At 34.5% G+C, this 21,038-nt stretch overlaps 1 protein-coding gene and 1 long non-coding RNA gene across 2 annotated transcripts; one reads left to right on the top strand and one right to left on the bottom strand.

The window, feature by feature from the left end:
• Window positions 1-4,192: 4,192 nt before the first annotated feature.
• Window positions 4,193-5,341, bottom strand: LOC128554662 (uncharacterized). Its single transcript, XM_053535961.1, has one exon. It carries the CDS (start codon window positions 5,339-5,341, stop codon window positions 4,193-4,195), a length of 1,149 nt encoding a protein of 382 aa, XP_053391936.1.
• Window positions 5,342-7,400: 2,059 nt separating this feature from the next.
• LOC123544146 (uncharacterized) lies at window positions 7,401-15,189 on the top strand. Its single transcript, XR_008369662.1, has 3 exons — window positions 7,401-8,528; window positions 10,121-10,311; window positions 14,506-15,189. It is a non-coding gene; the product is annotated as an uncharacterized LOC123544146 (long non-coding RNA).
• The last annotated feature ends 5,849 nt before the right edge of the window (window positions 15,190-21,038 follow it).

The following is a 21,038-nucleotide window of genomic DNA, read 5'->3' as shown; positions in this document are numbered from 1 at the left end:
GATCGATTTCAGAAATTCACAGTTTTAATTATATTTTAAAACTTTTTACCCCAAAAATATGCATTTTGCACCATGATACTTTTCTATACTTTTAGTATTTGTTACATACATCTTGTATAATGCTTTCACCAAAAATCAGTTCTTTGCGAATTTTCCCCCTATTTTCATAAATGGCCTTTACTAACTACTCTTTCAAATTTTTATATTATATTGACAATATTTGTAAAAATTGAACTGAAAACTTAAGTTAACTCTTTCATTTATTATAGGTCTGACGGTTGATGATGACCTGTTGAAGATTATGGGTCTTGGTACAGACAAGGCAGCTGTTATGTTGGGATGTAGAAATGGTGTGGGCATGAAGCTTAAAAGAGTACAACCAGATGATGACTCAGGTTCTCGATCATTTTATCTTTAAAAAAATCAGCTTTTATCTCAAGCATTGCCAACGACCTGACTCTCTATGTGAGAACTTGGATGGGAGAGCTGTCTTAGTATGGTTTCCACCCAGGAACGATCGTGGGTAAACTACCCGCCTGTACATAACTGAAATAATGTTGAAAAAAAGGGCGTTAAACCTGGGAAAAAAACGGAAAACAAAACATAGTGGAAATACAATTGAATCAAATACTGAAAAGATTAAATCATTTTTAATTACAAACTATGAAATGCAGCTAAATGAGCTTCATGAGAGAGCGAACAACTAATCTCACTGAGGCTTTCGTTTGATTTTCCATATACCTCAATTACCTTTTGTACTGGTGCATAAAATTACTTGTGGCATCAATTCAGCAAATATATTTACCAGTTTAAGTTTAACAGATGAATAATTTATTCATAAAATCAGGAACTTGGAAGTGACATTTTAATTCAAGAAATATTATAAATGATTTCTTGAATTAAAATGTCGCTTCCAAGTTCCTGATGTTTAGAGAATATACAGTATTATGCTTTATGCTGTGAGCAAAAAAGTACTGGAACAAATTCTCCGTATTTATGATAGGGGCCTGAAGTGATTATTCTCAATACTAGTTATTTGATGATTAATTTTCTGCTCTTTGTGTATTTCAGGTCAACTGCGTTGCCCATCGCCTTAACCTTGCGGCTTCTCAGGCAGGGAAAGGAATACAGTACATGGAGGAATACAGAACCTACATTCAAACCTTGTACAGATTTTATGCCAATTCTTCAGTCCGATATGATAAACTCTGAGATCTTCAACAAATGCTTCATGGAAAAGTTAAGCAGGTGCCCAAGGGCACTAGTGTTCGCTGGCTCTCTGTGGAAGCCGCTGTTAAAATGATTCAATTGTTATGTCATTTGAAAGTGATATAGACCGTAAAGGCAAAGCCGCAGGCATATATAGATTTGTTGGTTCAGCGTTGTGTTTATTGTGCACAGCATTGTTGTCGATATTCTAACAGTTATAGGAATACTCAGCCTTACCTTTCAAAACGATCATATCAATTTATCAAATATAAGAAAAAATATGCAGACGACATTAAATTCCTTGGAGGGGATAAAAATCACATCCGAAACAGTTAGTAAAACTTTAGACGATCTTGGTGGCTTATCGGTAAATGGTGAGAAGTCCAGATACAAGAATGTTGATATTTGTGACAATCAACAAATCAGGGACAGATTTTAAACCGTCAGGGAGAAATTCATAAATAATTTGAAATACAATATCAATGCTAGGTTCCCTGAAGATCAGTTGAATATCTTGGAATCTCTTGACATTGTTTTCAATCCTAAAAGATATCCTGAACATGGAAGGGACTTACATAATTATGGCAAAGAACAACTGAACTTGATTCTCGAACACTATCAGCCTATAGTAGATGATCGTGAGAGGGCAAGAAATCAGTTTTTAACCTTCAAGTATTTAGCTTTGTCAAACAGGTGTACCTTAGACTTTGAAGATTTGTAGAACTGCTTTTGAGAGACTATAACCATGTGTACCCTGATCTTGTGAAATTGCAGGCATTGATCTTGTTATCCCTGTATCAAGTGAACCCTGTGAGAGGGGGTTTTCGCATCAGAATGTTCTAAAAAATAAGAAATAGACTAAATCCTGAGAGACTTAACAGACTAAAAATGATAAAATTGCAGCGTCCAGATGTCAATGATTTTGAATTTCTAGCTGCTGCTACGTTTTTAGAGGCATGAAAGAGCGGAAAAAATGAGTTCTCGGTTTCCGTTGAGAAAACTGGGATAACAAAAGCAAAGAATTCTTATTTCAGATTAATTTCTTTGTAAATGACAGCTTCTCAGTTTAATTTTCATTGTTGTGAAGGTGTGTGATAATGAGATTTTTTTTAAAAATCATGCAGACAGTAAGACTATAAATCAATTTTTATTTTTTATTGTCTGAGATTTTAAAAATAAATAAGTCTTGTTTATTTATCGTTTATTTATTAAATAAAATCTGGTTAACAAATGGATATCAAAAAGATACAAGTTAATCCTGTTTTAGGGTACATTTTTATAGTAATAATGTCCATTTTCAAGATCAAATGTTGAAAATTCATAAACCAACACAGTTTTGTCAAAACATGTTTCGCTTTAATAAGCTTCTTCAGTTGACAATAACATACACAATGATACGTGAAATACGGAAATGACGTTGACGCGCCAAATGGACGTCGACGTTTAGACGCCATAAATGGCTGATAAAAGTGCATCATGAAATAATGCGTCTATGAATGTTAAATAATATACATTATTATTCTATTTTTCAATGTAATAGTTGTAGACGTTATAATTTAGATAATACACATAAACTCATCATTAATTAACTGGATCAAATGATACATGAATTTCCACAGAGACTCGGCCAGTAAATAATATTCAAAAAAAGTGGAAATAACAGTTAATTATTGAAGATTCAAATACAAAAGTTTTAAAGGTAGAATCTAACAGAGATTCATTTTAAAATTCATAAAGCCACGACAAAGGCACACTTTGTTATATATATATATGAGGGAAAGACATTAAATTATTAACAAGATAATTGAACATTTAAAAAATTAATCTAATTGTTTATAATATTATGCGCTAATTTATTTAGCAAATACAATATATATGCCAGAATTAATCAAATTACGTTCCAAACAAAACTTGCAGACGGTACTGTCTTTATCAAAATTTTATATATAATAAAGGGAGGTAATAATTAAGATGCATTTTGTTGTTTTCGTAAAACGTTGTCAAAAAAATATTTATATTTACAATAAATTGAGAATACAAATATGTTAAAAATTAAAACTGAACAATTTTGGTAGTGTTAAGATTATACAGAAAGGTTACGTAACTATATAAAACAGGTAGTATATAATAGTGCAAAACTTAACTTCAACATCATACTCATAATACGGGACATTTCAGTTCTCATAAAAGTTACTGTGAGAATTTATACAATGACTTTGCATTCATACCGTTCGGATATAACGTATCTAATTTATGAATCCAATACGTCTCCTTGAGGAGTCTATCCATGTTATCACGCACTAAGTCAATCGGCATAAAAGTAAAGTCTTCCATAGAATGTTCAGTAGAATTGAAATGAAGAGCAACATTTGATGAAAAACTTGGGTCACATATACTTCTGATATCAAATTTACGACTGTTCATCCGTTTCGACACAAGTTGATGCGTTTGACCGACATATTGTACTTTATCCTGTCACTTGCAGTATTTTCGACCCGATATCAGGGTGCCGTATATCTTTCTTGATATACCGTCAGTTGATCATGTGACCAGTGATATACGGTCAGTTGATCATGTGACCTTATGATCGATATTGTTGTCATAAGAAATTTTGCAACGAAACCATCATCATTGTGTTGGAAATGTCCGAACTAAGAAAATGAGTGGTCAAATAATGAGTTTTTATTCAAAAACGAAGAAGTTATTGCGATTTTGCCGGTAAACACGTCATTATATAAGTGACGTCATTACGAATATGACGTCATTAAAGCGGTTGTCGCACACTTATTTTTGTAAAATAAATTGCCAAATATCGGAAAATGAAGTAATGACAAGATAAATAGAATAATAGGTTAGTGCCTAAGATGGAGAAAGTTTATCTGGCTCGGCTCCGGACGTTATCAGGTTCGCCTTCGGCTCACCCGATAACCTCCTCCACCTCGCCAGATAAACTTTCTCATCTACGGTACTAACCTATTATTCTCTATTTACATCTTTTACATGTGATTAAATGAATAACGTCACTAGACGTGCAGTTTCCACAGAAAAATATTTTAAAAGTTTTCCCTGTATTTGTACTCGTAAATGTATCACTTTCAATAATACTGTCACAATGTGTACATCTGCGTCTGTTACATCTACTTGTTTTAGAATCCAAAGATTTTTTGTTTAGCGACGAATGAGTAAGATAATCCTGTAGGTTTTTGGGTCGTTTGTAAGCTAGAACAGGTTTATAGTTGTATAATTGTTGTACAATGTTATTGTTGGACAGTTTCAAAATATCCCAGTATTTGTTTATTGTAAGTCCAAGATGCGGAAGGGACGGGTTATATGGGATCACAAATGGGATTAATTGGCTACTGTTTATGTCTGTATTTTTGTTGATTAGAGCCTCATCTTGTGTAGAACTCGATACTTTTTCAAATGCGGTCTTAATAACGTTGTCGGGATAATTCCGGTTCTTGAAATACTGTTCTAAGTTGTCAAGAGATTCTTGAAATTTACCGTCGTCTGATATGATGCGTCGATATCGCTTCGCCTGACTGAATGGTATGCCTTCTTTACATTTATTTGGATGACATGAACTGTATTCCAGGTATTGATGAACATCTGTAGACTTGATGTGAATGTCCGTAGATACGGTATTGCTTTCATTTTTTAGCACTGTTACGTCTAGGAATGACACCTTGTTTTCAGATACGTTGTAAGTAAACTTTATTGTTGGATGATGTGCATTCAGCTTTTTTATGAAATCCTTTAAGTCTGCGAGAGAATGATCCCATATCATGAAAATGTCATCTAAGAAACGGAGCCAAGCAGTAGGTTTCAGATGATAACTTTCAAGAAAATCAGTTTCTAATTTACCCATAAATAAAGAGGCATACGCAGGTGCCATGGAACTACCCATGGCCGTTTCTAAAGTTTGGACATAGTTTTCACCATTAAATTGAAAATGATTGTTTTCGAGAGTTAATTTAATGAGGCTACATATTTCATCCGTCGATAGTTTACTATTATTTTCTTTATCTAGGTAGTGTCGACACGCGTCTGTTCCATCAGCATGTGGTATATTTGTATACAGTGATGTGACATCCAAAGTTTCAAGATCAGTAATTTGTGGACTCCCAAACATTATTAGGGACCCTTAAATTAGCGGCCATGAGAGTCCAAATAAAAAACCAGAGGGAAAACCCTGCCTTTGCTACCGAAATAATTTTTGACGGAGGTATTCCTTATGCCGCTCAAATGCACTTTTAAAATGCAACGTTGTTTTAAGGGATACCGATCGCAATACACCGTTGATGTTCGAGAACCACTTTCATGAATGAATTCTTACCTAAAAAAAGCGCCAAATACTTTGACACCGAACTCTGAATTCTTTATTCTTCTACTGCATCTCTGTAGAACTTCACTTTTCACATCAACCTTACTAGTTTTGTTGTTATTACTTCGGTCCTTTAGCTGCAGTGTTTCTGTATACATGTATTTTCCGGTACTAGAGGGCATAGGAGATGTTGCATATCTTATGGTCTCTCACAAAGAGACCCAGTCAAACAAAGCCTTCTTTTATTTTACTTGGTTTGCAAATATTCTTCTTTAGATTTTATTAATACTTTACTAATAAACTAAAATATTTCGACATTAAAAGCGGCTCTATTTATCTTTGTTCAGTCTCGTGTTCTCGTGTCATCATGACACCGTTGTCTTTCTAATTATAAGAAATAATGTTAATCAATGAAGAAAACTGTCTTTTGACAGAATTTTAGCATAAATCCAAAAGCTTCCCCTTTTCTTTAGCGTGCCAGGTTAATAATACATTTATGCATGGCATTCATATCCGGATGTTAGTAATGTTAGTTTGAGAACCAGATTTCGAATTTATTTTCTCTTGTTTCTTGCTTCCACTTGACTATTGCGTCCGCTCTCGCTGTTATGGTATTTAAAGGCGAGGAAGCTACTACTGTCAAGCTAGCTAGTGGAACAACAGTAGCTGTAACAAGAAGAAGGTAAATGCCATGATATAGGCATATTAAATGTTCATGCAAGAAAAAAGCTGGAAGCTAGAATGTGACGTTAGGCATAAAACGGCAACCTTCAAACATTAAAAATTATAGAACTTAAGAGTTTAAACCACACTCCTTTGCATAACATCTGTTAAATGACAGTAACAAACGTTTTCTTTATATTTTCAGGTGGGGAATTTCCAGTTTGTGTCATTGCTAAGCAGACGTAAGGGAACAAAATCGCCTGTTCTGCATGTGGGAAGGCATTTTACTTCGAATAGGAATACCGTAACACAAATGATAAAACACTCGTATGTATTATATTACATGTTGTAACAGGTACACGCATAGACAGTGTTAAACATTTGATGTTACGTGTTGAAAAAATGATCGGAAAACATGTCCACAAGAAAAGACAAACTTGAACGGCAAAAGCTAGTACATCAATTCAAGTCAACGTGTTGCAGGTGTTCTGTGCAGGTATTACCTAAACGTACCAAGTTTGTGGTCGGAAGTTCATAGAAAAGAGGTGTTGGGGACATTGCAGATGTGTGCATTCATATGCAGAACGATTTGTATGTTAGTATGGTATCCGATAAGCAGTTCTGCCATAGAGGACCTCTTTCTCGCCGTCACTGACTCTGTAAGAAATAAACCGCTGACGGAGAAAAGTGAACTTTAAGAAAGAGTGGACTAATATATAATATTATAGTTTACACGTTTTTATGTAGACTCCATTGCACAAAGGCGATAGGAAATCCCTTGATTTTACAGTTTGTTATCCGTTATTACTTTTTATTTCCCACCAAATAGTATAGCCCACCTCTCTTTTATTGACATGAAATAGTTGCACCTACCAAGAAGCCATATTTTGTGGGTTTTGTGCCATATAAATCATTATAATTTTACAATATTAATCTTTAGAAAAATGTAATATCTTTGTAATTTGATATAATTTGGAGAATGCATTTAAGTGCATCAGCCCATGCCCCGCTTTCACTAACGTTCTCAAAGTGAGAAAATTCTCAGTTCAAGTTTTTCTCAGAACTGTCTGAGAATTGTCTCAGCTGAGAAATTTCTCAAGTTGACTTTCACTAAACTTTTTCTCAAGTCTTGAGATTTTTCTCAGCTGAGCCGTAATTCTTTAAGACATAAGCGGCCAAGCATCCAAGGAGCCGAACACGAGTGTGTAGTTGGGGGCAGTGGATTTATTCATTTATTGAGACGAAATGAAGCGTTGAGAAATGTTTCCGGATATTTGAACATAAACATCATGTACAGTTTCGGGATATATCCAAATTGTATGTTTGTACAAAGGTATGACAGTGTATTTTCTATACTGGTTGGCGACCCAGATTCGGACAATTTTACAACCTTTTCAGCTGTCATATTTTCATTTTCAATGCAAGATCCATGAAATGTTACCTGAATCAAGTTCAGTTCTTCGGTGACGCAAAACGCCAATTTGTTTGTATATAAAAATAAACTGAACACGTCACTGAGGCCCGAAAGAGGGTACGTAAATCTAACTTTTTTAGCGTGTTGCAGGACCCAGAAATTGGACAGTAAGAAAACGCTAATTATCATCATTTTTGTCTCGCAGAATCACGTTTAGGTCGGTGTTAATGATAAAAAGACATGTTTACCTTGTTTACATTCAACTATTAATGTTTGATATAAGGCTGTCAAAAGTTTAAAATATCCGGCTGGCCTATATACGACACAAAATTTAAGGTAAAACAACTTGGTTTAAACACATTGAACTCGTGTTATTATCGGGAAAACCTTGACACTTGTTTTAAAACACGCAATTTTCTCGTCTGCATTTAGCAGATTGTAGATGAGTACCCCTTGAATAATGTTGGGGCCTCAAAACAAGTATGCGCATGCGCACTGAAAGCACATGCAGCTTCCCCCAGCGAGAGCTGTCACAACATTTCGTGAACAAATGTAAATATTCAAATTTTGTAAGTTTTACTTACCGATTTGCAATTATTGCAGATGATGTTGCACATAATGCAAGCGTCTTTGTACTTGTCAACAAATGATCAAATATAACACAAAAATAAGCGTTTACGCGACTGTCCGATTTCCTGGGTCGCCCGAAATTCTGGGTCGCCAACCAGTACCATAATTAATCAGCATCAACTCTGTCACTTTTGAACCAATCAAACACACAGTCGAGGGTACTACGTCATATTGCATGTGTTTTCTTTAACAAATATGGGATTAGGTAAACACAGCCATATGTTGTTACACTACGTGTGACAATTTTATGTTATCGGGCATATGTTTATGGGAATCAGATATGCAGCCGTAAGTATACATTGTTTTGTGATTCACATATTAATTACTGCAATTAGTGTATTCATATCAATGATTGCAGGGACATAAATAGTTATGCATTCTCTAGGCATTTCAAACTTTGAACAACACACTTTGTTCACAATACTTCGACTGTTCACATTCTATTTTGTAGAAGATATCAAGCTTCTTTTTTCAAAAGCACATTGTCATTACTGCCATGGTTATAAATTAATTGTGTGTCTAACGTATTTCGCCAGGTACTCTGTGAGTTGAAAGTGCTGCAAACCATGTACATTTTTTAAAAATGCAAAATGAAAGTGAAAGTAGGTAGAGCTGTCAAAATAAAAAAAATGCAATGTTTCAAAAAAATATAAAAGTTGATTTGTTTTCATTAACCAGAGTACCTAGATAAGTATGTTAGACACACAACAAAAACAAATTTAGAGAAAAAAATGTGTTTAAAAAAAGATAGACATTTCTACAAGGTAGAATGTGGACAGTTAGAGGTACATGTGTTTAAGACAAAATACAAAGTACAACCAAACAAGGTGACCTTTATAGAAAGTATCTGCTACTTGTGTATGTGCTATGAATATTATTGGTCTGTCAGGTATAATTTCCATTTATGAAAATTTACATGAGGGGGTCTCAAAGGCTTTACATGATCCTTAACATGTATATATCAGTAGAGTACTACTTTTCATTTCTACTTTCACTTTCAGGTTGAAATGTGTTCCATTTTTTTTTTAATTTACATTTTTGCAGCACTTTCAACCCCCAGACTTCCTGAATAACCAATATGTTATGTTAGACTATAGTATAAACATATGTCTCACTTGAGATGCAAACTACAGGTGTCACTTGAGATGCAAACTACAGGTGTCATATATAGGCCTTATTCCTGTTTTTAAATGTTACAGGTTTGTAATATATCATAACTTGAGACAGGACTATATAAAAACTATTTTTGACACAAGCATGGTAACAAAATATATTTTTGAAACAGAAGTTTGAAAATCTGTATGACAGTATAATAGCATTTTATGATGGGAAATTTCCAATCAGTAGAATATATATTTGTATATTAAAGCTTTTCCTTCTTTTTCTGTACACTTCTGTATATTGTAGATCTAACTAGAGACAGAATATGAAATTCCTCAATAAAATGCTAAAATATGTTTTTTTGTTTTTTTTTTAAATCATTATGAAAGAAAAAGGTATTTCAGCTGTAAGGCATCCCTGAAATGTCACAAATTTTGATAATGGTTTTAAATGTTTATTGTCAATGCATATGTTTCAAAGTATGCTATTTACTTTTATATATTTTATATGTGGTTTATATAATACACACCGACACTCAATTTTATTAAGATTCTTGTAGATATCAAAATTATGTAGCTAATAATTATAAGCTTATGTACCCAATAACCACTGATCTTGTATACCTAAGGCTCAAACTTAGTGTTTAAGATTTTCTATATTATCAAAATCTTTGTGTAATTTATTAAGATTGATATTCCTTCTTATAAATGGTATAAGTTATATTTAAACCTGGTTACAGAGCAATTTTCAGACAAACATTTTTATATAATTTATATCAGGTCACAGCCTGCTGATGAAGTTCCTCAGCTTATACAGGGGTCAGGCTTGAGCTAAGTGCTGATTCAAAAGATGCTAATGACAGTAGATAATCCATTCTAAGTTGTTCTAGGACCATTCACCAACGTTTCAAAACACTGATGGAACTGAAGGCAGTACATGTACTGGTGTCTGGCCTGTGATTTCAAGTATAGTATGTATTGACTAAGTTGGTCTCAATGTTTTCTAAATTTGCAAACTTTATTATAATTCAAACCATGCTAGATTTTAATTTTACTCAGAAGGAAATAATGGAGAACAATAAATAAAACCATGCTTGCAAAATATACAGAAACCAAATTGATACCCTGAATGGATGCACTTCATTTACAAACATTTGAAATGGATCAGTCTGATTTTGACCAAGTATTGGTTTGGTTTGAAACTTCCACTTATGATATTTTGCATGCCTAGCTCAGAATATAAAGCACTAGACTATGAATCAAGAAAAGTTGTGAGTATGATCCCTTGGCTATGCATGCTATGCTTGCAATGTCTTTAACAGTTTGAGAGAAGAACATGCCTGAAGTCATTTGTCCAACATTTCTTACTCATTTACAATGGGAAGTTGTCTGTAAGCACAAGTCATTTCTAGTAAAGAATGCAGGAACACTTGATAGGTTAACTGCATGAACACCATTACATGACTGAAATACATTTTATTTAAAGAAATATTCAATATAAGAAATCTGACACTTAACTACTGAAAAGGTGCACAGGGGACATTTTTGTGTGTATAGACTTTCAGTAGTTTCAATGATGCACATGACTGTATACTGCACAAGCCAAAAAGAGAGTTAATTAATAAAAACTGATTTAATATTTTCAGTAACATTCTCACCCATGCCAATCTTTGACACATAAATGCGACAAAAAAAATCCGAAAACAAGAAATTAATGTGTCTTTTGTTCCTAACAAACAATGTGGCAGCCACATTTAAATTTAATGTAAACAAAGAGAATGCCTTCAACAATGTATATCTATTTGCTATATTGATGTTTTTTTTAAATAATGAAGCTTTTTCTTCTCTCCCACCTTATTTTAATTCAGTTCTGTTTTATAAAGTGTTTTGGGGGCAAATTACACATATCCAATCAATGTAGTCAACAAAAGTGTGCAATTTCAGCTGAATGGCTCAAGCAGTTTTAACCCTTATCATGCTGTACATGGTTGGTCCTACCTTTGCGAGAAGTGTAGATCATGATCAGCCTGCACATCTGTGCAGTCTGATCTTGATCTGCACTGTTCGCCATTCAGTCAGTATCTTTTTGGTTAGCACCCCTTTTAACAATTAATAATACTGTCCAAATTGAAAAATGGACAAGTTCATTATAGAAATTTAGCAGGGGCCTAAGGGTTAAAGTTATATTAAATTATATAGCTAATTGTGTCCCCTGTGCACCCAAAAAAGTGTGACATTTACATGAAGGCTAGTTTTCAACTGTTTGTTTTTATCAAGCTTTATTGTTACATTTAACTTAAAGTCTGCACAAAGCAAAATACTTTTTTTCATAAACTACATCTCATTCTTACCAATACGTCACATCTTGTGATGGAACCTTCTTCACAAAATGTAGTGAAAAAAAACCCAACTCAACTTAAATGTTGAACACTACAGTTTCATAACCCCATTACTTTTCTTGAGTCCTAATGTTTTCCCAAGATCCTAATCTTTTCAGCTTTGAATACATAATATGTCTATTTTTTGTTTAATAAATCAACTTTCTCAGGATCTTGATGAAAGTCTATACACACAAAAATGTCCCCTGTGCACCTTTTCAGTAGTTAAGTGTCAGATTTCTTATAGTCTTTAAATAAAATGTTTTTACATAGTCCCCCACTTAGTATATCTTGCAGCTTGTTCCTTTCACATGGCAGATGTATTGTATTCAAGGAGGTACATCAGGAGGACGTACATCATCTGAAAAGGAATTGTTTTTTCTATGTTATATACAGTACACTATAACAAATTTTATTTTTGGTATGCATTTATGGAGCAAAATTTCCTTTTTTTGTATTTTGTTTCAGTATGATTCAATTTTGCCATAGTATTTCAGTCATGTAATGGTGTTCAGTTAACCTATCAAGTGTTCCTGCATTCTTTGCTAGAAATGACTTGTGCTCACATACAACTTCCTATTGTAAATGAGTAAGAAATGTTGGACAAATGACTTCAGGCATGTTCTTCTCTCAATCTGTTAAAGACATTGCAAGCATAGCATGCATAGCCAAGGGATCAAACTCACAACTTTTCTTGATTCATAGTCTAGTGCTATATATTTCTGAGCTAGGCATGCAATGCTATATATTTCTGAGCTAGGCATGCAAAATATCATAGACGACAAACCACCAGAAGACCTTGATTGTTTTATTCCTACATGCTCACTTAAATATTCTGATAAAAATCGTGCTTGGCTTTATTTACTCGAGTAGTAAAGAAGTGGACGTCATAATTAAAAATTTATGGAAAATATCAATCTAGTGCATAAAGGAACAAAAGGTGTAACTGATCAATAATTTTACATTTTATGTGTATTTATTTTGTCAAATAAAACTGTACAGAATAGAAACTGAAAAGATATTTTAGACTTTCATTCATAAAACTTTACATACAGTGTATAAATGGAATAGCTAAAACACGGTGCGCGCGCAGAAAATTTTATAAAGGTCGGTTTATTGCAGAATAACCCGAGATACTTAGTCCTTCGTAGGAGATACTAAATCCTACTCCCGTAAGACAAATTTAAATTTCTCTACTGGCACCAGGACGCTTCCATACTTTGCGCTTAGAGATCACCGGCAGTTTAAAGTTTCTATCAAAATGCTTTTATTCATCTCTGCAATACAGGCAAAACATAATATCCTCTAATACCTACAAATGAAATTATGAGAACACGATATTCTCACTCTCCATAACAAGGCGTTACAGACGGAATAATTGACCTCATAATGAACATTTGATTCTTGATTAATCATTCGTACTTCAGACTAATGAACCGACATGGGAATTTCTAAGGGATTACAGACTTTTATTTCTGTTAACAACTACATCTAGAAGGCTGCATAATTCTGTTCTAGATTATTCGCATCTTCGCATCTTCTTCACAATTGCAACGAAAAAACTTTCAAATGTTATTAGAAATATTGTTTTATGGGCGGCGGTAACCGCCAAAATTAGTAAATATACAATCCATTCCTCAACAAGTTAGTCAGTGCAGTGTATTTCAACGCCGTCTAATCTAAAACTCCATCCCGTCCAATATATTTGCATTAAACGCATTGCATTTTGAGACCATTTAATACAAAACTTCATTCCATATATTTAAACATGGAACGATACATTGAAAAACTTGCTGCGATGTACCGTAATATGAAATCACCCAACAAAACACGATACTATGCAGCTCAATGTGAGGCCGTTTAACACAACACGAGTACGTGCAGTGTAAAGTGAAATGATTAATAACAACTTGAAGCCGTCTAATGCATATTGAAACCGCTTTGTTATTTTAGACTAGACGGCGTTGAAATGCACTGCATTGACTGACTTGTTTATGAATGGATTGTATATTTACTAATTTTGGCGGTAACTGCCGCCCATATTGTTTTCACGACTTTGGAGATTACATATATACAGAACACAAATTCACAAATATATTTTACCAGACTAAGACCTTGTAGAAAAAAAAATCACATTTAAAGGTGCTTTACATACAAAATCAAGGATTAAGTATGCCAACATAATCCTCTGCCAGTATATATTTAGCAACGCACGCACACGCACACGCACACGCACACACAAACATACACACACACACACACACGCACGCACGCACGCACGCACACACACACAGAGATAGAGAGAGAGACAGACAAACAGACAGACAGACAGACAAGACATGACAGGACAGGAAGCATTTCTCACCTGCAGATATATTTATGTGTGTGGTCACGTTTGATATTGGTCGAAAATCATACGTCTTGTCATTTTTACAGAAATACGATATAGGAATCGTCAATTTATCAACGAAATATTGTTTATAATATATAAATTATATAATTTATATTGAAATCTGTGAAATATAGCTGATGATTTCATAGTGCAAAATATCAAATGTACAAATTCGTTTAAAACCATTTAAATCATGAAGCGAAAAGAATATAATGTATATTTTCATGCATGATTAAATATACCTGTATTTTAGTCTTGAGCATTAGATCTTACATGTTCACTCGTTCCTTCTATAATTTTAGACGCGCGTAAAGATTTCTCTATCTTTTCATTGATGATATTCTTACAAATGTATACAACAACACTTTGTATATAACAACATTATACCATTTCAGACTAGTACTCACGCCTTGGAGGATTGTGGAAACTATGGTCGTTCGGTATTAGAACTCGTGACATAAGGATCACAATGCGCCATATTTGAATTCGCGCCTTGGACATCTTTATTGCGGTATAAGAAAGTTTTATCTCAATTTAATTAACAAAATAAATAAATAAAAGAAACAATTGGCTTCTGCTTCTTTAGTCTTTAGCGGTTGTTTATTTCTTAAAATGAAATATTTTTAACTGTCCTCCCACTACTAGTCCGATAAATTTGACGCGATTTTAGGAAATATCGAGGTATTTTTCTTTTGGGCAATATAAAAATTGCATGTCACAAAAATAAAACAATCTGACCGTCAAATTATTTTGACTACTCCTACTACCTGAATACAAATATTGCCCCTACGTTATAAAGTATTTTGTTATATCATATATTTGTAAGCAATGTGATTTTTAGGATGTATATGAAAGAATTTTATTTATTTTATGCTAACTGGTGAAATACTGTGTTTAATCAGTGAGATATAATCCATATCACTCACTGCATACCACTCACTGTAAATGATATAGCTGTGCCGATCTACTTGTACATTGTGTATAAATTTTAAATTATTTGCATAAAACAGGATGAAAATTGTAGCCGCACTTTGTTCTCTATAGTATATTTCTCATTTCAAGTTATTTTACTTAATGAGAATTTCATAACGTTATGCAGCAAGAAATAAAATAAAATGGAACTTTATGTCGTGTGCGTCTTTCTAACGTTACATCACGTATGACGTCATACGCAGTGATATTCATTGTAGGGATAATACACGTTTTTTTGTGTATTAACGTCTGCAGAAGCCCGTGGGATTGTTTGTGGTCGAGACCGAAGGTCGAGGTCACAAACATATCCCAAGGGCTTCTGCAGACGTTAATACACAAAACAAACGTGTATTGTCGCTATTCTTGCATAAAAAACATTACACGACGACTTTATGTATTGTTTTCATATGTGATGACTTGACGAATCCGGTACATTTTTATTTACCATTATGTTGTTCTTGGAAACGGTAAACATGTTTTAGATATCCGTATCCAGGGCCCAGAAATAAACAACACTATCAAAAGCACATTCTGAAGGTTTTTAAACGATTTTCTCTCGTTATTACAAACATTAAAATTACCAGTAACTGTTCATATCACTTCACAATTTGGTGGAATCGAGCACAATTTCAAGAATAATAACTTTACATTCGAGTTATATTGAGTACGGACACAGTTGGAGTACGGATGAGTACGAACGTAGTGTCAAGCTTCCAAGCTGTTTATATAAATTCTTCGAGAAATTAGATAAAAACATAAGGACTGATACTTACCAAAATCATAAATATGATTCCTAAAAACAAAGAATCGCACAGGTTACACGCGATTCTTTAACATTCACGGTTGTCTACAAAATCTGAATCGACGCCGAGTTCTAAAAGAGGAGTAAACAAGGGTAGAAACGAGTACGAAAATTGTTGGGGGCAACGCATTTGGCGTTAGTTACTGATACAGCAAAACATTCTATGGTTTATATTCCATCTTTTATGCTTCAAGAAGAGGTTTTTATGAAAGAAACAAGACGCTGATACCAGATGTCAATCTGCGCAGAAATACATATACGTCCCTGGGAAAGCATTTCAAAAATAAAAATCGGGTATCAACAGCGCGTGAATTGCCTTGTTTGCACACGATTTTTCTCCCGTTAATACATGGGCGGATCCAGTAAAAAAGTAGTTTTTATGCAAGAATAAATATTGGCCCGTTTTCAATCGGTTTCTTTTCCATTGCGCCGCTATGCCGTTTGATGCTATGACGTAATAATTGTGACGTCAGAACAGTGAATTGTTGTATAATAATTCACTGTTTTCAGCCTTCTTTGTTTAATAGGAAAATGAATCGGATCGTGTTAGAATCTTGAATGCAATCATTGTTTGTCGTTCAGATGCGTATTATTATATCACTCGGGATGCGCCCTCGTGATATACACTCGGGATGCGCCCTCGTGATATAATTCCTTCGCATCTGAATTCCAAACAATGATTTATTTAGCGACAAATCACTAAATGAGATATAGATCTATTATTCGTATATAACTGTCAGAGTGAAAATTAATATGTACATATGTATGGGGCATACTCTACAGATATTAGTTCACTGTTGAGGGATAGACTTTATATTTCACATAGTCTGTACAACTATCATCTCAGTCGTATCTAAAATCATTCATGCAATTTACCTTCAGGTTGCATGCTCACTAACTAATGATGAAATGGTGTATACATGAACTAAAACTGTGTCTTGATTTTGCTACATGTATAAAGCATGACTGAGTAAATGTTAGGGCTGAATGTCATGGTTTCTTTTTACTTTTTCCTAATTGATATATTGTATAATTTTACTTTAAACTTTCTACTGTTGGTCAAATAAAATTCCATACTGGTTGGGAACCAGTATCCGGACAGGACCAGTTTCCGGACACATGTAATAACCGCTTTTATTTCGCTGTTATTCACCTAATTGTTTCATCTATATCATTTAGATGTTTGTTCTTCATGTCTTAAACAAACCACTATATTACAAGGTTGTATAATATTAGGTTTTATGATGATACCTCACCTGTGTTTACAAAACATCTTTCTGTCTTAACAGGGCATGAAGATAGTATTGCGCATGCGCAGTAGTTTACACTTGTCGAAGTATCAAGTGGGGAAGAAATAATTAAACTACATATATTGATTGTCTGCTGATAACATGTGCTACTTTTAATTAATAGTTACATAAAATGCAGGGCCGTCGATGTTTGCACTAATTTTATTCTATATCTGCAGGAATTATCAAGAATTCTTGACAGACGAAATTCGAGTTTTTGTGGGCAGCGAAGCGTGACCACAGATTTACCATACCACAAATTTACGGTCAAAACGCTTATCCGAAACCGAAGAACAAGTAGTTCCATGTCCTCCATAAATTTTACGTAATTCAAGTCTGTTTAACTTTCAGAAAGCTTCTGAGATTCAACGTTATCAAAAAATGCACTGCTTAAGTAAAAATTTGTCGTAATCTATATTTTATAACAAAAACAACGCGTATGAAAATGAGCATGCTTGCTTTGATCACATGATCAAAACAATTCTTCATCACGTGACCAAAATAAACTATAAATAACCTACAAAAATAGTATAGTACTTCAGCACCATCCGCGTAGATCTATAATCGGTATTAAAACCAAGTTGCGTCTTTTGTAAACGTTTTAAATTAAAACTCAGTTCCTGCTAGAAAAGTTAATCGAAATTTTATTATTATAACAACACCAAAGAGCTTGTTTTGGTCTCATGATCAGAAAACATCTAACTAGCACGGCGTGCGTTCTATTTTCGGATAAAATTGCACCCGTGTATCCGTTGAACGTTGTAGCATAGAAATGGGTTTATGGAAAGATATATTGCATGAAATCAACAGAAGAGGTGTTATCCTATTTATTTTTCATAGATAAAGATACGATCCTTGCATAATATTTACTTAAATATTTTTTTTTATTTGCACGACTTAGGAAAATAATTGCAGCCTTAACGGAGGGGCGAAAAAATCGTACCTGTTTCCCGAAAATACGAACGTATGCACTTCAATTTGATTTAATATTACATTCCTGCTGGTGTTTGTGATTGACACATTATTAAAGAATGTAATTAATTCGAAAGAAACATTATTTTTAACAAATTCGCCTTTTAATCGCCGATAGATTTGCGGTGTTTTCGTCCCCAAATATTCATGTTCTGGCGTACGATTTCTTCCCGGATAATTATACAATAGCGGGATTCGGAAGACTGCAATGAAATCATTTGAGATCATTCAAACTAAGTTAGAAAAATTTCAATGTTCAATATTTGAATTTGAACAATAAAATTCGTAAAAAGATCCTTTGGAAGCATAGAATGCAACCTGGAACAACTGATACGTATTAGACCTTCTTGATGCAACCAAGAAGGATAATAGCAGACTCGGTTTGATTGAGTCTGTTCCACAGAGGTAATGAAATGTGCAACACCTCTTACGCCCCCTAGCACCGGCTTAAGCAGAACTCTATTACACATATGTTGAATGGATTCCATGATCCCAAAGGACCAGAAAATATAACAACACTAAAACATGCATATTGTCATGATTATGAGGCATATTATATTAATCTACAGCTGAAAAATGACTGAATGCAACCCGAAGATCTTGATGTGTGCTGATATTGGAGATAGCAGTAGTTGTTTTGGTTGTTTTAAAATTGAATGAAACATTTAATTTCATTGTAAATATTCTTTTATGGTTTTGTTTTAGTTTAAGAACTATTCTGAAGTGTCTTTTATCTATGTAATTTATGTATAATATATTCATAGCCTGTTTTTACCAAAATGAGATCTCATTTGAAAAAATAAAAATAAAAAGAAATCACCTGTCAATGTCACAGGGACCTGAACATGGAAACCCGTTTCTGATCAATAACTTGAAGACCACTTGACCCAGAATGTTGAAACTCCATAGGATGATTGGACATGTAAATTAGATGACCCCTATTGATTTTTGAATCACTTGATCAAAAGTTAAGGTCACAGGAACCAGAACTTTGAAAACAGTTTTCAACCAATAACTTTAGAATCATTTGACCCAGAACCTTTAGTGTCTCTTTGTCTTTCGCTCCTATCCTCTATTGACTTCTTGCCTATTACGACTATGCATTGAGGGACTAGGGAGACATAGGCATCTTCTAATTTGAAATTTAACTGCCCTCATTCGAAGGAGGAGGGGTATATTGTAATATTAATGTTTGATGATGGATGTTTGTTGGTCTGTGGACAAATCAGTTTCTGGATGATAACTGGAGAACGTTTGGGCCTAGGATCATGAGATCGGGAGATTTGTCATGACCAGCAAATTGATTTTGAGTTCAGTAGGTCAAAGGTCAAAATCACATAAAACTTTTTTGCCAGAAAACTAGATTATGCTTTGGTCTAAGATCACATTTGATACGGAGGTCATTTAAGACTGGTAAATGACCCATGGTTATTGATTTAAGGTCAATACGTTAAGTGTCCACTAGGCAGTGACCAAATAATTTCTGTTCCTTGTCAGTTAATTCATGCAAGTGTTCTACAAGCTCTTGTTATAACTAGAATCTCCAAACATCACATAATTATCAATTAGTCCATGACCTTTGTTCACATTTACTGTTATTCCCCTTGTTTCAGTAAAAGCAGGGTGTTTCCCATTGATTTGTTTAAAAAAATGCTTATAATTCAAAAAGGATTTTGAGCATAATAAACCAAACCTCACAAAATTTTCAATAAGCACATGGGCTTTGCTCATATATTATTTTATCCCCTTTGACATAGTAAAAGCAGAGTTTTACCCCTTGATTTGGTAAAAGAAAGGTTGAAAATGCTTATTAATCAAAAGTAGTTTAACTAGAATCACCAAATTTAAGCTAACTGTTCATGCCCGTTACAAGGAACTGTGAACCGCTGCCCACATCAGTCCTCTCAGTGCTTTGATTTATAGTCAGCCTCTGTTTGCTTTCGTAGCTGCTGTTGATCGTTGGGTTATGTTTCATGTGCAGTTTTGGAAATATTAATGATAAAGAAATGTGTAAACAAGAGCTGTCTCCATAGGATGACACATGCCCCCGATGGCACTTTGAATGAATAGTTATGGCCGATGTTAGAGTTTAGGACCTTTGACCTATGGAGCTGGGTCTTGCGCGCGACACGTCGTCTTACTGTGTCACACATTCATGCGTAGTTATTTTAAAATCCATGCATGAATGACAAAGATATGGACCGGACACGCCCATCAATGCACTATCATGAAAAATGACCTTTAACGTCTAAGTGTGACCTTGACCTTTGAGCTACAGACCTGGGTTTTGCGCACGACACGTCGACTTACTGTGGTACACATTCATGCCAAGTTATTTGAAAATCCATCCATGGATGACAAAGATATGGACCGGACACGCCCATCAATGCACTATCCTTTAATGTCTAAGTGTGACCTTGACCTTTGAGCTACGGACCTGGGTCTTGCGCGCGACACGTCGTCTTACTGTGGTACACATTCATGCCAAGTTATTTGAAAATCCATCCATCGATGACAAAGATATGGACCGGACACGCCCATCAATGCACTATCCTTTAAAGTCTAAGTGTGACCTTGACCTTTGAGCTACGGAACTGGGTCTTGCGCGCGACACGTCGTCTTACTGTGATACACATTCATGCCAAGTTATTTGAAAATCCATCCATCGATGACAAAGATATGGACCGGACACGCCCATTAATGCACTATCCTTTAATGTCTAAGTGTGACCTTGACCTTTGAGCTACGGACCTGGGTCTTGCACGCGACACGTCGTCTTACTGTGGTACACATTCGTGCCAAGTTATTTGAAAATCCATCCATCGATGACAAAGATATGGACCGGACACGAAAATTGCGGACAGACTGACAGACCGACAGACCGACAGACGGT

This window comes from Mercenaria mercenaria, unplaced genomic scaffold (assembly GCF_021730395.1).
Source record: "Mercenaria mercenaria strain notata unplaced genomic scaffold, MADL_Memer_1 contig_609, whole genome shotgun sequence".
Taxonomy (NCBI): Eukaryota; Metazoa; Mollusca; class Bivalvia; order Venerida; family Veneridae; genus Mercenaria; species Mercenaria mercenaria.
The sequence above is the reverse complement of the archived record's forward strand: the minus strand, read 5'-3'. Positions and strand labels throughout refer to the sequence as shown.